The sequence below is a fragment of the Grus americana genome, chromosome 25, assembly GCF_028858705.1.
Source record: "Grus americana isolate bGruAme1 chromosome 25, bGruAme1.mat, whole genome shotgun sequence".
NCBI classification, from domain to species: domain Eukaryota; kingdom Metazoa; phylum Chordata; class Aves; order Gruiformes; family Gruidae; genus Grus; species Grus americana.
In genome coordinates this window covers 6508821-6521560 of record NC_072876.1, presented here as the reverse complement: position 1 = coordinate 6521560, position 12740 = coordinate 6508821, and the positions used below count along the sequence as shown (strand labels likewise).

The 12740-nt window shown below is 62.6% G+C and overlaps 1 protein-coding gene across 4 annotated transcripts in view; it reads left to right on the top strand.

Annotated features, from left to right (window-relative positions):
• The window catches only part of FOXP4 (forkhead box P4), a 66049-nt gene that overhangs the window by 35913 nt on the left and 17396 nt on the right, over positions 1 to 12740 (top strand). For 3 of the 4 annotated variants that reach the window (XM_054803960.1, XM_054803961.1, XM_054803963.1), the window contains 3 exons: positions 4320 to 4442; positions 6468 to 6554; positions 12298 to 12445. In XM_054803960.1, the coding sequence (XP_054659935.1) occupies positions 4320 to 4442; positions 6468 to 6554; positions 12298 to 12445 (358 nt within the window). The remainder of the gene's footprint in view (positions 1 to 4319; positions 4443 to 6467; positions 6555 to 12297; positions 12446 to 12740) is intronic. The other variant, XM_054803962.1, reaches the window with a different exon arrangement.

Here is a 12740-nt window from a genome sequence, read left to right as displayed (position 1 = left end):
ATTTGCTCATCCCCCGCCCCTAAGAAGAGCAGACCTGAAGCTGCTCTTGGTGACGATTGCTTCTCCCCTTCCATTCCCAGCTCCTGGCCTCCCTCGCCAACCTCCTCAGTTTGTTTCTGTTGGTTTTGGAATTGAAAAGGGTGTTTAAGAAAAAGAAAAACAGCACAAACATGTTTGCTGTTGTTTCTAATTGGGAGTTAAAACCCAAGATTAGATCGGAGACAAGGATGTGCAGCGCCTTGGGCTCTGCGGGAAGCATTGAACACCCCAGGTAGCTGGCGTGCGCCCGCCGCAGGGAGAGCTTTGCTCATGCCGGCGTCCCCAGGGTCGCCCCAGGTCAGTGGGGAGGGGGGTGGACAGGGTCTGGGCTGCGCCTGCCCTGGCGTGGGAGCTTGGACGTGTGGGTTTAGGTGTGGACCTGGAGATGCCTCTTTCCGTAGCGGTGGCAATGTGCTCCCCCCAGCTCCCCCGGGACGCGGTGGCTCCTGCGGCAGCGTCCCGGCATGGGTGACTGCGTGGCTGGGAGGTGAAGGTCGGTGCAGGGATGCTTTGAGGCTGAGCAAACCACGGGCTTGCTCACACCCTCCGGGCTGATGGGGGATGTCCCGGGTCCCGCGCTGTGCCAAGCCGGCTGTCCCGGGGGTCACGAGGCCGGCCGTCCCTCTGATGGCAGCCCCGCCACGCTGGGAGCCAAGACCGGCTGTCGGGCTGTGGCTTTCCCTGCTCTGCCTCGTGGCTGGGAGTTGCAATCTGCTTCCCGTAAAAAAGAAAAAAAAAAAAAAACCTAAGAAAAATTTAAATAAAAGCATTGCTCCCCTATCCTGCTGCGTTACACCCGGCCAAATCCTGTTTCGCTCAGCCGGCTTTGGCAGAGTTGCTCCGCGCTTACGCCAAGCGCCGAGTTTCCCCTGTAATACCCGTCTCGTTTTCCACCCGCTGCCTGATGATCCGCATCCACCCCATCCTCTGGCACGGAGGGATTACAACCGGGACCACCTGGAAAATCACCCCCTCGAGATCCCGCTCGCCGGTCGGAGCCGCAGCGGCGGGGCGTTCTGGGAGGCAGCCGGAGCTGTTAGTAAGCAGTTTTGCGGAGTGGCAGCCGGCCAAGGCGTGAGTCAAACCCTTCCCGAGTCGGTGTCTGGCAGATGCCAGCTTGTGACGCGCCGGCCGGGGACCAGCCGCTGCCGCAGGGGCCGGCTGCTGGGACCTGCTTCCCGAGGGATTTGCTGGGTGCTGGTGCCACTGCCACGTGCGAGGACAGTCCCCGGTGGCTCTGGTGCCTGGGGAGAGGCTTTGCTGCCGGGCGGACGGAGGGAGAGGGGGCAGCTGGGGGCGGCTCCGTACCCCCTGGCACCCCCACCGCGCCGCTCTCGCCCTCTGGCTCTCACCTGTGGGCTTGGCCGCCTGGGTCCGAGCTCTTGAGGTGACCGTTGCCCGAAGCCCCCCTGTTATCCAGGGGTGCTGGGCTGGCCTCGTGCCCTGCCACGGAGAAGCTCGCACGCCGTGGTCACCGAGTGCCGGGGCTGCAGGTGAAGGGGCTGAACCGTGTCCCGGGGGGCCGCGCCGTGCCGTCCCCCTCCCCGTTAGCAGATCAGCTGCCGGCGCGTGTCCCCGCAGGGCTCTCGGCTGAGCCGGGGGTGGACTTTTCCGTCCCCATCTCGTTTTGCCGGGGCAGCAGCTGTCACCGTTCCCGACAGCGCCGGCTGGGGCTGTCACCGGAGCCTGGGGCTGAGAACCGCAGCACGGCGGTTTGCTGCCCCGTGCCGACGTCGAGCCAGGCGCTGGTGGCAGCGCCGCAGCCTCCCCGGCACGCGTGATGAACGGCCGCAGCGGGAGCAAAACTCGCTGTATGTGGGAATTTCCCCTTTTACTAAAGAAAGTTCCTGCCCTCCCTGGAAACCTTGGCCGGGAGGGAGACGTTGTTCACGCTGGGTGGAAATTCTTCATGCGGCTTTGGCGTCCGTCGGGGCTCGGGCAGGCGGCGAAGCCCGGATGCCCCTCGCAAGAGCCGGCACCGATTTGCCCCGTTCACACCTCACCCCCTCACGAACCCGCCGCCATTTCCCCGTGTCAGCTCCGCATCCGAGTGTGGAAGAAAAAGCCATTTAATGCAGACAAAGGTTGTATGAAAATATAATTCTGCTTTTGTTAGCAGCCATCAAACTCTAAAAAGCATCGCTTTTGTTTTCTTGTAACATTGTGAAAACCTCGTGTCGGATCGAGAGCTGGGGCCCTCTCGACTAATCGCCTCTCCTTTGTGTTTTTAGATTATAGGGGCAATTAGTGTTGTCAAAACCTCTGGCAATTCTCTTTGCTCTTGACAGGGTGTCAGTCCGCTGGGCGAGAAATGGAAGGTGTTATAACTCTCCGGTAATTAGGATGCCTCCGATTTGAAAATGCCAGCAAACGTGTACGAGAGGCCACAGCGGCGGTGGGGGCGGGGAGGCCGCCCGGATGGGGGATGCGGATGAGCAATTAATTAGGGGCTCTCATTCCGAGCACGTTGCCAGCTGATGAATTGGCAAAGGGAAATTAGCAGGATGCTTAGCTCCCAGCAAGCGGGTGCGCACCCCGCTCGCTCTCGTCTTGCCATCCTCGCGAGCTTCCCTCCTTCCCAGATGTTCGCCGAGGGCTTTGCACAGCTGTCTGTGAGCACCTGACCGCCGAAACAGCCGCAGGGGGTGCTCGGGGCTCTCCGTCGGGCGGCGGCGGGTGCAGGAGCCCTCCAGGGCTTTGCGGCTCTTTGCTAGGGATGCTCCTGCATCCCCCGGAGCGCCCCGCCGCCAGCCGTGCAGTCGAAGGCGCCCCAGCAGCAGCCCTTGGGTGTGAACACGCAGCAATTAATCAATAACTCTGACACAAAGGCGGCTTAGGGGGTGCGGATCGCCGGCGACAAATGGAACTGGGCCCGCGTGCGATGCCTCCCTCCAGCAAAATGCCTGAGTAAACAGATAAGCCTTTGCAATCTCCCTTGAAGGTCAGCACGCTGCAGCCCGGCCGGACGCCCGCCACGGGCAGGAGGGACTGCCCGGGGCCGCCCTGGGGTTCCATCCCTGCTCCGTGCCCTGTTGGGATGGCTGGAGGGGGGAGGCAGCCCCCAGGGTGGGCAGCAGGTCCAGACCAGGAGCCCCGGCATGGCTCAGGGTGCCGGGCAGGAGGGGCTGCTGCGTATCGGGCTCTTGCTTGGACTTTGCTGGGTGACGTGAAGCCCGTTGCTTTGTTTCTCTGTCCCTTGGTCTCTGAGGTCCCGAGACTTGTGAGTGACGAGCTGTGTCCTTGGGACCAAACTTGGGTCCCTGGCTCGGGCTCTGCCACGTCCCGCGTGGGGGGGCCCCTCCGAGAGCCCGAGGCTGCCGGGCAGGAGGCTGCTGGTGGCTCACCGGCTCTCCTGCTCCCGACCAGCAGCGGTCATCTGCTTTCCGAGGAAAAGGGAGCATCCGGGAAGGGTCATTAAATTACGGCAGAGCCACGACCCTGCCCAGGGCCTCGGGAAGGGCTTTGGGCTGGTGGGATCAGCGGAGGGCTGGGACAAGGCAGCTCTTGATGGCCGTGGTTGGGAAGGCAGCGTTGCTCCACCTGAGCAGGACTGGCGGGGCTGGGATCCATCACCGACACCTTCCCCAGCTCTCGGACACTTTGCCGTGGGGGTGTGGACCCGTGTTATGATAACCAAAGGCAGGGGTTGGCAGGTTTTCTTAGTCCTCCCTCCACTTGGTATGGTAATTACATGAGTTACTGGTGTCAGCTGGAGGTAAAGCTTTGATGTGTCTACGGAAAACCTGGTAACCTCTTCCTCCGTGCTCTGCTTTGCAAAGTTTCGTGGGCGATCGGTATCTTCCCCGCTTCCCTTTATTGTCTCCCTCTTCCCTGTATCCTCCGGGACCCTGAGGGAAGCAGCGGTGCCCGACACCTTTCCTGCGCTCGCCGGAGGGGAGGGAGCCGTGGTTTGGAGCTGGCTGCCCGTGTGCCGCCGGCTCCTCCAGACGCCTGATTCCCCCAGCTAAATTGCGTTTAAAGACCACCCTGCGGGCAGAGAGTATCCTGCCCTCAGGGCGAGGGAGCTCGTGGTTTAGGAAGCTTCGCCCCGGTGCCAGCTGCACCGCGGGGCATCTCCCCACCATCGCCGTGTCCCCAGCAGCGGCCTCGGGACAGGCTGTGGTGGCCAAGGGCTTCACCGAAGGTGACGCAGGAATGAGGGGCACGGAGCGTGCCCTGGGAGAGCCTGGGGGGTGGGAGGCACCCGCAGGCTGTTGGTGTTTGGGGAGGGTTTTCCAGGGTTGGAATTGGGAATGGTGACGTGTCCTTGCTCTCCGCAGGTCCCCGTGTCCGTGGCCATGATGTCCCCGCAGATGATCACGCCGCAGCAAATGCAGCAGATCCTCTCGCCGCCCCAGCTCCAGGCCCTCCTGCAGCAGCAGCAGGCGATAATGCTGCAACAGGTAACGCTGGCGCGGGGCTGGCTGTGCGTGGGCTGGATCCGGCCAAGCCGTTTCCCACTGGTGCTCGTGAACGCTGGAGCTCATCGGGGGCAGGCGGATGGGTCCTTTCCTCCCCGAGCTCCTGCGTTCCCCCCATATTTCCTTGGGGATTCCCAGCACATCCAGCACCAAGGGATGAAAAGAGCTGCGGGTGCTAAAGCTGGATGCTGCTGCCCTGAGTCGGGGTCTCAAAAGCCCAGAAAGCCCCCGCATGAGGGCTGGTTTGGGGCTGGCTGGCTCGTGGGGAGAGACGTGGGTGGATGCTCTTGGCTCGGTGGACCCCGGGCAGAGCCCCTGCGGCCGCTGCCTGGGCTTTGGGGCAGGTGCCTGGGTCTGGCTCCAGACCTGAGCGCGTGGGTTTGTTTCTCACGGCCCCGTTTGGCTTTTCCGGAGCGCTCTGTCAAATGTAAAATGAACAGGGAGGGAAGAAAATGGAGAAGGAAAAAAAAAAACAAAAAAACCAAACCTCAACTCCGAAACAAAACAGGTCTGCTTGGGTAAACACCTCCCGCCGGCGGGAGGGAAAGAAGGAGAAATCCCACAAGCATCCTCCACACCCTTCCTCCTGCCTCCAGTACCTGTTTACTCCAAACAGGCTGATAAGGATTCAAGGTTGGCCCCAGGGAAAGAACAAAGGGTAAACACTACCCTGGGTGGGTCCTTCTCCAAGCCTCTTTGGAGCCGGATAAAGAAACACGTTTGACTGCAAATTAAACAACCCAGGCCGGAATAGCTCGCATTCTCCACCAGAAGAAAACCAAACATCACACCTCTCACCCCTGACCCAATGTTCCCGCAGCCGCGCTCGACCATGTTGCAGAGCCCTGGCTTTGATTGGCTTTCGGGTAAACACCCAGGCTCTCCAAACCTGTTCGCCGGCAGAAAAAGCAAAGTTGCTGCTGTCAGCGCTGTCAGCCCCGAGCTGATAAAGGCTTCCCGGCATCCAAAGGGGCATTCCTGAGCCGCCGCCGTCGCCCCTGTGCGGGGGTACGGGCCGGGTGGGAGGGGGCCGCCGGGTCTCGCTGACCTCCCCGTGCCTCCGGCCCCTCCTGCGCGCAGCAAATCCATCACCAACAGTTTATTTAGGGGCCAGGGCGAGAGCTGGCGTCAACGCTGGCAGGTCCCGGTGCTGCCTCCTGTGGACTGGGACCCTCCTTGGTGGCTCGTCGGGGGGCTGGGGTGTTTTTCTCTGTTTTACCGGCCCAGCAAAACCCTCTGTTTCGACCACGATGCTGCGAGGAGCCGGGTTGCCTGCGCTTTCCCGTGGTGCCCGTGAAGGGGGGATGCAGGTCCGAGCCCCCAGAGCTCATGGGGTTGCATTGCCCAGGCCAGGGGCCACGGCTGCTCCCAGCCCCTTCCCAGCCAGGAGCCCCCCCGGCTCCCACAATGCTTGCCAAGGGTGTTTTGGGGTCCCACCAGTCAAAAAATGGGGTTTCTCCACTGCTGAAACACTGGGTTACGTGCCTGGGTGCCCTTCTCTGAAGGGGTTCACCCACCTCCTGGTGTTTCATATCCCCCCGTTGAGCAGCCCCTGCCAGGACAGCTGCAAAATCCCCAGGATACACAGGAATCGCTGAGCCGGGGAGGGGTTGTGACCCTCCTCCCTGGGGCCCGGCAAGGCGGAGGCTCCCGGTCCGGCTGCTGGCAGAAAGCCAGGGCAACCGGTCGGCGTTAAAAAAAGCGCAGGTTTGGCATTGGTGGTGTTTGGGGGTTTTACTCGCTGTGCGGATCCAGAGCCCTTCGGAGCACCCGGGTGCCCAAGGTTTCTTCTGCAGCCGCGACTCCTGCAGCCGGCGCTTTTCCTCTTCACCTGCAGCCAAGAGCCCTGCCCTGGTGCGGTGCCAGGAGCCGGCACGGCTGTGGCAAAGCCCGGTGCTGGGCACGGGGTGGTGCTGGGCACGGGGTAGTGCTGGGCAGGGAGACGTGAGCAGGGTGTTTCTGCTGCTAATCCGGGCTGCTCTCTCCTCTCCCATCCCTGCCTCCCAGTTGCAGGAATACTACAAGAAGCAACAGGAGCAGCTTCACCTGCAGCTATTGACACAGCAGCAAGCCGGAAAGCAGCAACCCAAAGAGGTGAGCTCACGCAGATGGGTTCCGGGCCATCAGATCTGGCAGCGAATAAAAGGGGGACCGGCACAAAATAAGGTGTGCGTGAATCCCAGCACCCAGGGCAGCCGGCTGGGAGCCAGCGGGGACAGGACACGGTGGCATCCTGCTCCTGGGGGTGCTGGGGCGGCTGGTCTGGGTGCTGGGAGTTCCTCCTCCTCCTCCCCCTCTCTATCTGCGATCTGGCACGTGCACCGAGCTGCGTCGTTCTCAGTGCCGCGTCCTTGTCGGCACATCTCGAAACTATGGGGTGGGCGTGGGGAGCGGTGAAGTCAGCGGGTGAGGGCAGGCAGCTCTGGCAGAGCCGACAGACCCTCCCTGGCAGGAGGGGCAGGTCGGTGCCCCCCCCCCGGCACGGGGCGAGGAGTCCACGGATCCTCCTCATGGCGGGGGGCAGGGGAGGCTCGGCTCAGCCCTTGCCCGATGAGCTGGTCCTGCCCTGGGCAGGCTCTTGGCAGCACCCTGGCAAGTAGGCAGGCAGGGCTGGCCGGGTGGGAACCCAAACCAGGGCTTGTGCTGCCAGGAAAGGCGGTTCTGCAACACCCGGGTGCTGCGTGAAAGGCAAGGGGCTTTTCCAATGGGAGACGCTCAGGCGGGGGATGCTGGCAGCCCCCCGGGACCAGGTCAGCAGCGGTGGGCCTTTTGCTGGGGGGGTGGTTGCCTGGTGGAGAAGTGTTTATGCGGCTGTGATTGCATCGATCTTGTATAACTCCCTTTACATAACAGGTTTTGCTGTCCTTGCCCGTAGTAACGCGCTCCCGAGGTGTTGCGGCTGTATCAGCAACGCTCGGTTTTGGGGATGTGCCGGTCGCACGGAGGCTGGGGGTCGACCGCTCCCTTCCTTTTCCTTACGTATTTTTGCCCCTCTCTCTTTTCCCAAATTGGTGCGCGTGGTCCCGCATTGGGGGTATTTTGCATTGCACGTGCTGCTGTCCGTCCGACATCGCTGCCCTCGCTATTCAGCATCCTTCCTTAGGCTCCTGGTGCAGAGGGACGCGGAGCTGAGCCGCTCGGTCCCTGTCCCCAGCCGAGCATCAGTAGCAAGCAGGGGAATGGGGTGCTGGGGCTGTTTGTTGCAGTTTTTCCCCCTGAAATCCAGCACCCTGATTTACACTCATCAATTCTCAGCACTTAAAAATTCACCTTTCTTTTGAGGAGGAAAGCGTTTCAGCCCAGACCGTGCATCGGGGCGGCTGCAGCGGGGGTTTGATGGCAAAGCACGTGCCGGCGCTGGGGGAATAGGGCAGCTCGAGCGGCTCGGGGTCAGGCCAGCGCCCACTCGAGCCTTCAGTAAACTTTGACCCGGGCTTTCATTGCGGGATGTTGCCGTATTTACACAGCGTGCAGGGAGTCAGGCTTTATCGGAGCCATCTCCAGGAGCTGGAGTAGCTGCTCGTGCTCTAGGAACGGGGGAGGCATAAATCTGAGCTTCCTCAAGGACTTTCCTCTTGGCCGTGGTGATGTTATATTGCAGCAACAAACGGGGATATAATTAAGCTCTAACAAAGGGCTTGCTTAGCGGGCTCCTGGTTTAAAAAGCGCATGTTAACTTTTAATTAAATGGTACAGAGGAGATGAGAAATTTATCCACTAGGAAAGTCTGAGTGGCCAGCGGGGGGGAAGGGACATTAGATGCTGCTAAAGGGGTGCACATCCAGCTCCCGCCAGCGTCACCACCCCGTGGCCCCGAAAAACAGCGAAGGGGGTCCCCACGAGTGGATGCCGCAGTGTTTCCCCTCCCCAAAACCCCAGCTGGGCTTTTTGGGGTGGGCTTCGCCCCATGAATTTGGGCAGCTGCTATTAATAAAGCCTGCTTTGGGCAGCAGCGCGTGCCTGCCAGGAACGGCAATGCCGTTGCTTCCCCCCGACGGCGCGGGGAATAGCTGGCGTGTCTGGGATGCCGCCGCAGAGCTGCTCTTGGCCGGCGGCGGCTCCTTCATGGAAATCCACGGCGGTATTTAATTACGGCCCCGCTGCAAGGTTTGTAAACCGAGCGCCTTCTGCTTTCGCTCTGCTTGATTTCAAGGACTCGCCTCGGTGTAATTGTAAGTCAGCGGCTCGTCTGCGAGCGCGGAGGGGGATCAGCAGGTGGGAACGGCTTTGTGCCACCACCGCGCCGGGAGCAGGTAGCAGCCTCGCATGGAGGAGCAGCTCAGATCTCCCCAGGAGGAGCGGCGCGGCTGGAGGTCCCCCGGTGGGCGCAGGGAAGGGGAAAGCAGGAAAAGAGAGAGCGTGGAGGATGGAAACGTGTTGGAAGCGCCTGTCGGCAGCATCCTGTCCCAGAGGATGCGGGGGGTGCTTTGTGTCCGTGGTCTGCGAGGAGCTGCGCCGTGGCGGGGGGCACGAGGAAGGGGCCGAGCGAGACAGCTGATCCGTGCATCCCGCCGGGATGGGGCTGAGCTGCAGCCCAGCCCAGCCCAGGGCATTTTCCTGCGTTAGGGTGTAAGGGTGAACCCCCAGGCCCCAAGAGCATCCTGGGCACGGGGAGGAGCTGTGGGGGGAGCGAGGAGCTGCGGCGCAGGGCTGGGACGGCTCCGGGAGCCCCTCGCCCTCGTGGCAAGAGGCAGCGAAACCGGCGTCTGCCGTCCCGCTCTTTCCCTGGCAGCTTTGCCTTTCCAAGCCCAGCTGCTGCAAGCGGCACCCGGGTGCGGAGACCCCAATTTCCCCCGGGGGTGAGGCCAGAGGGTCTCTGCGTGCCCCCAAAGCCGATGGCGGGGGCTGTCCCTCTCCCTAGTCTGGCGGGGCAGGGGAAGGGGGTGGCGCGGGGGGCTGCCTGCTGCCTAACCTCGGTGTCAGCTTAATGAACTGCTCCTGTCAGTCCCGCGTGTCACGCCAAAACTCCTCCTGATGTGCTCATAAATCAAAGTGACGGCGGCTCTTACCCCGGTAGCTGCACCCAGTCATCTGCGTCTAATGTACGCCGAGCGCAGGCGAAGCTCCGGACCCCGAGCCCCCGCGCTGGGATGGGAGGTGGGACTGGGATGGGGGGGTGTGGGGGCCAAAAGCAGGATCCGGCCCTAACACAGAGCAAGCTCCTCCGGTGGGTGCTGGGGTTCCCCGCTGGCAGGGACTCGGCCAGCGCTTGCCGAGGGAGAGGAGCCGAGCGGAGCTCGTGGGGTGATGGCTGGGGAGGGAGGTTTTTGATAAGGCTGGGGCTGAAATTCAGGCTCTCGCCACCCTGCCTTTTCCAGGGCAAACTTGACTGGGAGCCCCCGGGCTGGTGGGTGCTGTTAGGTGGGTCTGCACGCGGGTGCACCTCTTCGCTCGTCGCACTCAGTGGTTTTGAGCCCGAGGAGGTTGTTGGCTCAGCGGCTGCTCTCTAGGGACTGGCAGATTCCCTAGAGAGCAGCAGCCCTTGGTTTGGCTCAGCCTGGGCGTTTGTGCGTCCGCCGGGCACCGGGACTCACGTTCCCAGGGCCGGTCCCTGTGTCTGCGGTCTGGTGGAGCCGGGAGGACGCACACGTGGAGCGGAAGCACGTGAAGGCGAAGGTTCGATGTGGGCAGCATCGCCCCTGCCAGAGCCACGCGTGGGTCGGGGCTGCCCGGTCCCCCGGGGGTTTGGGGAGGGCTCTGACTCCGCCGGCCGCAGCTCCAGGGAGGCCGGGTTGGGAGAGCCCGGCTGGGAGACGAGGCGCAGGCAGCGTGCCCCGGGGATCCTCATGACTTCACCCGCTCCCAATTTCCTCCTGCCTTGCCGCCTGGAAGCGCGGTGAATGCGGCTGTGTTTGAGCAGAGCCCGGGCTTGCCCCGGGGCCCCCGGGGAGGGCGGCGGCGGAGCCGGGGAGAGGGGGAGAAGCTCGTCCCATCCCGGTTCCAGAGTCTAACCGAGGCGGGGACGGGGACACCATGGGGGGACAGCGCTGCCTCTGTTAAGGCCCTCGGGCTCCCAGCCTGGTCCTGCCTTCTTCCCTCCGTCGTGGTCCTGCGGGGCCGCTGACTGCTGCGGTCCCGTGGCCTGAAGCCCTCCTGGCTCAGCGCCTGGCTCGGGAGCGAGGGCGAGCGCAGGGATTTCTCTTCGCTGAGTAGAAATCGCTTTGATTTATGCCTTTATCTTCAAGTGTCAGAGGTGCACGAGGCAAAGCCAGAGAAGATCCGGACCTGACTCTGGGGGCACAATTCTGCCGTGGCCAAGGGGTGACAGGACAGGGAGGAGTTCACGCGTCCCTCTGAGGCTGAGAAACCAGATTTAAACTTTCTCTGTGCCCTAGACGGGACTCGCAGTCGTGCCTTACGTTGCAGACTGCTGGGATTTTGCAGGGCAGTGCCTGGAGCCCATCCTCGCCCTCCGTCTCACAAAGCCACAGCCGAGCGTCAGCAGCATCTGAGGGGACAGCCCCGCGGGGCCCGGGGTTCTGCTTCGGGTACAGCAGCGCGTGCCGGTTCCAAACTATCGGGTACAGCAGCGCCTGCTGGTTCCAAATTAAGTTGTGAACCGGGTTTGCCCTGGGGAGTCTGTCTGCTGTTCCCTGCTGAGCCGCGTGTGAGATGCAGCCTCAGGGATCATCGAGAGAGTGAGGATGGGGCTGGGCCAGGTCTCTGGGATCCCCAGTGCACCGGGGCCCTGAATCCGCACGATGCTCAGGCCCAGTCAGAAGATTAAAAAAAAAAAAGGACCTTTCCTATTGCAGAGTTCTTGCACTCATCAGTAAGAACATGGACACGAAAATATTTCTTCTTGGGCCAAGCAATGGGGCTACAAAACACCCCCCGCTCGCGAGTGCAACGACATCAGGGGAAGCACCTTAGCGTGGGCTTAGCTGGTCGGTGCGGCACAACCGGCTCGCGCTGCCTGCCAGCCCAGCAACCTGCAAACAACGTCTGTGCAAACAGAGGGGTTCAAGGGGTTACGGAGACGCCTGCCCCGCTAATGAGGCCAGGCAGGCCGGGGGCAGCTCCCCTCTCATGGCCGGCTCAGATTAGCAGCTGCCTGTCCCCATCCCTAATTGAATTCTCTCCCCTTCAGTTAATTTTCATGGATTTCTTGGTGCCTCCCCAGGGACCCGTCCTGCCTAACTAGTTTAGGGCCAGCTATGCCGGTCAGAGCGTGGCCGGCTCCTGAGGACGGGTGGGAGAGTCGCCTACCTGGGGGATGCTCGTGGCCAGGCTGGGGGCACCGGTGCTGGTGCCCAGGGGCCGGGAGTGCTGGGGACCTGCTCCCCTGTGGGCAGTTGTTTTCTGCCCCCCATGAGGAAGGGGCTTGTAGTGGTCATTTTTGGCAAACGAGGACCGTTTTCCTGCTTAAAGGAGAGTGTTGTGCATGTGGGCAGTCTTAGAATGCCTTTTGGGTACTGAGATCTCCTGTTCTTTCAGTGATGCTCGGTGCCCACGGGAGCTCGCCCTGCGGCTGAGCCTCCCCGCGTGGGACCCCACGGCTCGGCTTTGTGGGTTCGCCCATCTCACAGGCAGAGCTGGGTCTCTGCTCCGAGCAAGCCCCCGGCTCTGCTCGCTCCCTCTCCTTTCAGTGCTTTACTTTTCCCTTCCCCTTTCCTTTTCTTCCCCTCCTCTTCTGATAGATCAAAGCCTCCGTCCGGCTCAGCCGCAAGCTGAGCGGGCACAGCGGCCCGGCAGCAGGATGGAAGCACGCACGGCCGCGGTATCGCCGCCGCGGGCATCCCTCGCCGCGGCCGCCGGGCCCCTGCCTTCCCTGCGAGGCTTCTGCCGCAAGGCTGGAAGTAACGCGCTTTGATTTCTCCCTTTTGTCTCCCGGCAGCCGTTAGGGAACAAGCAGCTGGCCTTCCAGCAGCAGCTCCTGCAGATGCAGCAGCTCCAGCAGCAGCACCTGTTAAACCTGCAGCGCCAGGGGCTGGTGAGCCTCCCGCCAGGGCAGGGCACCGTGCCCCTGCAGACCCTGCCCCAAGGTAAGGACCCCTGCCCGGGGCGGGGGGTGCGTTGGGGGGGGCCTGTGGCTGCAGCTTCTCCCCGCTCCGGGCGAGGGAGGGCTGGGGACGGAGCTGGGGCATTGCTTTTCCCAATGCACCCCCCTGACATTTGGGGCTTGATTGCATTAATGGCCAGAGCAGCTTGGGAGAGTTTGAGCCGGGTTGTGTGCAGGATTGGGCCCCCAGCTTCCTCTTGCAGGGGGGTGCCAGGGTGCAGGGAGCCGGGGCTGCCTCCTCTCCGGGGGGCAGCTCTGTGGGGCTCCGCGGGTGCTGC